Here is a 2809-nt window from a genome sequence, read left to right as displayed (position 1 = left end):
GCAAAATATGGTCCTCATCGACATTAGAGTCTTCGTAGAATCTATGAGTAAAAAGCTTAGTGATCACGACCTTCCAAATGTTAGTGCACACATCGATTTAATCAAGAGGCTATCGTGAGGTGCTAGAAGAATACTCTATAAATGTCGAATATGAAGACTTGCATGCGCGACACTCCCTCAATCCAGACTAGAAGTTTGCATATGATGAGATAATGAGGCATGTGGATGAAAATATTCCGGGCGTGTTCTTCTTAGATGGTCCCGGTGGAACTGAAAATACATTTTTGTACAAAGTTTTGTTGGCCAATATTCGTGCCTATGGTCTTATTGCACTTGCAACACCCACGTCAGGTGTTGCAACTAATAAAATGCCAAGAGGGAGAACAACTCATTCACGATTTAGAATTCCCCCCAATATTGATATAACTCGATATGCAAGATCACAAAACAAAGAGGTAAGGCTTAGCTAATTTGTGATGCAAAGGTAATCATATGGGATGAAGTAGCAATGGCTAAGAGTCAGGCAGTAGAAGCAGTTGATCGGACAATGCAAGATATCACCAGATAAAAAGATCCCTTTCGGTGGAAAGATAATAGTTATGGGAGGTGACTTTAGACAAGTGTTTCCGGTCATGAGACGTGGAAATCGAGCACAAATAGTTGACTCTAGCTTACGAATGTCACCTCTATGGGCTTCAGTTAAAAGGCTTCGATTAAATATCAACATGAGAGCGGTAAATGACCCATGGTTTTCTGATTTTTTATTTCGAGTCTATGATGGAAAGGAGAAGACATTAGACGAGACCTTTATTTGTATACTTGATAACATGTCCATTCCATACACTGAAAAAACTAATTCAGTGGACACTCTGATTGATGCAATATTTCCTTCTTTTAAAGCCAACATGCCGATTCAAAATTTATCATTTCTAGGGCGACATTGTCAACTAAAAATGAAAGTCTTAATGAGATTAATAATAAGTTGATCGAATGATTTTCTGGTGAGCAAAAAGTTAACTAGAGTTTTGATGAAGCGAAAGACGACAAAAATAACTTATATCCAATGGAATATTTGAACCCGCTAGATGTTAGTGGTATACCCCCTCATTATCTTCGATTAAAAACTGGGTGCCCAATAATACTTTTGCGAAATATCGATCCCTCAAATGGGTAATGTAATGGCACCAGATTGATATGTCGAGCTTTCCAACAAAATGTCAATGATGTAGAGATAGTTGTTGGTCAGGATGCTAGAAAAAATAGTGTTTTTGCCAAGAATTCTTCTATGTCCGTCTGACGATGACATGTTCCCATTTAAACTAAAGAGAAAGCAATTTCCAATTCAGCTTAGTTTCGCTATGACAATCAATAAAGCTCAAGGGCAAACAATTCCAAATGTAGGTGTCTATCTACCAGAATCGGTATTCTCACATGGCCAACTTTATGTGGCATTGTCCAGAGGAATATCACGTGTCAATACCAAGGTATTAGTAAAGCCGGAAAAAACATTTGATAGTGATGGAATCTACATATCAAACGATTTGTACAAAGAAGTTTTACGTGATTAACAAGGTACAATCAACAACTTATTATTTTACAATTTGTTCAAATATGTATCTTATATGCTCATTTGATGTTTAATGCAGGGCTAACAGATGAAGCAACATGATTACAGATTGGTGTAGTTTATATATTGGACATGTTATAAATTTATAAAACTACATGATTACAGATTGTTGTAATTTATATATTGTAAACTCAAATATGAACTATCAGATGAAATTCCAAATGTACACTCAACTTTTGCCGTATTGTATGACTATGTACCGAGCTATAAACTATCTGTTGAAATGAACTATCCGACACAAAATAGTTTACCAAAAGGTCGTAATGAATAGCTCACGTCTAAAGGAAACTAATCATCACATTAAAACAATCTTCCGAAAGAAACTATTTGTCGCCCGACGTTTGGTGCGGGTAAACGGCTAGTGTGAGTGTCTATATATATATATATATATATATATATATATATATATATGTGTGTGTGTGTGTGTGTGTGTGTGTGTGTGTGTGTATAAGCACAAAGGAGTTAGTAACAATACCTTTTGTTTGTTTTAGACTTTTGCCACATAATTTTTCATATTTTGGCAATTTTCGTCCCTTATTAGCCACTTTTTAAATTTTGCATCTCATGTTGATATGTCCTTCATCTGTTTCCACCTCCACTGCATTCAATCAGGTAGCAGATGTCCACTGCCTCAATCTCTTTTAAACAAAGAAAAAACTCACTTTTTCTTTCTATTTTCTGATATCTAGATCATTCTCCATAGTATCCCTTTGGCATCCTTCTTCCAAAAAACTTACTCGTCCTTGACTATCTCTCTTCTTTGCCCCTTCACTATACAAATTGATTTTGTCTAACCCTTTCTCATACACGCTTCCAAACATCGTAGCTAGAGACAAGGATTGTCTGTGAGATTGAAGGTCTGGTGCAAAGTCTGCACAACCATTTTTTATAATAGCGGAAGATATTATTAAAAAAACTAGCACGGAGCTAGAAAATCAAAACAAACTACAATTGGATAGAAGCTAAAGCGGGATTATGAAGCCAAGTAGTCCATCTAAGCTTAGCTTTACTACACCTTTTGGAAATCCAAAAAAATGTCTTCTTAACAATATCACCAAAAATAAGGGATTTCCGAGGAAGAGTTGTGTAACACCCGGAATCTAGAAGGTTACTTGTGGAAATAAATTCCCTTTCCTAGGGTCCAACTTGGTAAGTTTATGGTGGGAACTCGACGTGTTGGAG

General features: G+C 36.2%; 1 protein-coding gene across 1 annotated transcript; it reads left to right on the top strand.

Annotated features, from left to right (window-relative positions):
• Nucleotides 1-212: 212 nt before the first annotated feature.
• On the top strand, nt 213-1568 carry LOC128133429 (uncharacterized). Its single transcript, XM_052770870.1, has 2 exons — nt 213-455; nt 1347-1568. The coding sequence occupies exons 1-2, from the start codon at nt 213-215 to the stop codon at nt 1566-1568; spliced, it is 465 nt and encodes a 154-aa protein (XP_052626830.1).
• Nucleotides 1569-2809: the final 1241 nt, after the last annotated feature.

This window comes from Lactuca sativa, chromosome 4 (genome assembly GCF_002870075.4).
Source record: "Lactuca sativa cultivar Salinas chromosome 4, Lsat_Salinas_v11, whole genome shotgun sequence".
NCBI classification, from domain to species: domain Eukaryota; kingdom Viridiplantae; phylum Streptophyta; class Magnoliopsida; order Asterales; family Asteraceae; genus Lactuca; species Lactuca sativa.
Note: the sequence above shows the minus strand (reverse complement) of the source record. Positions and strands in the feature narration are given on the sequence as shown.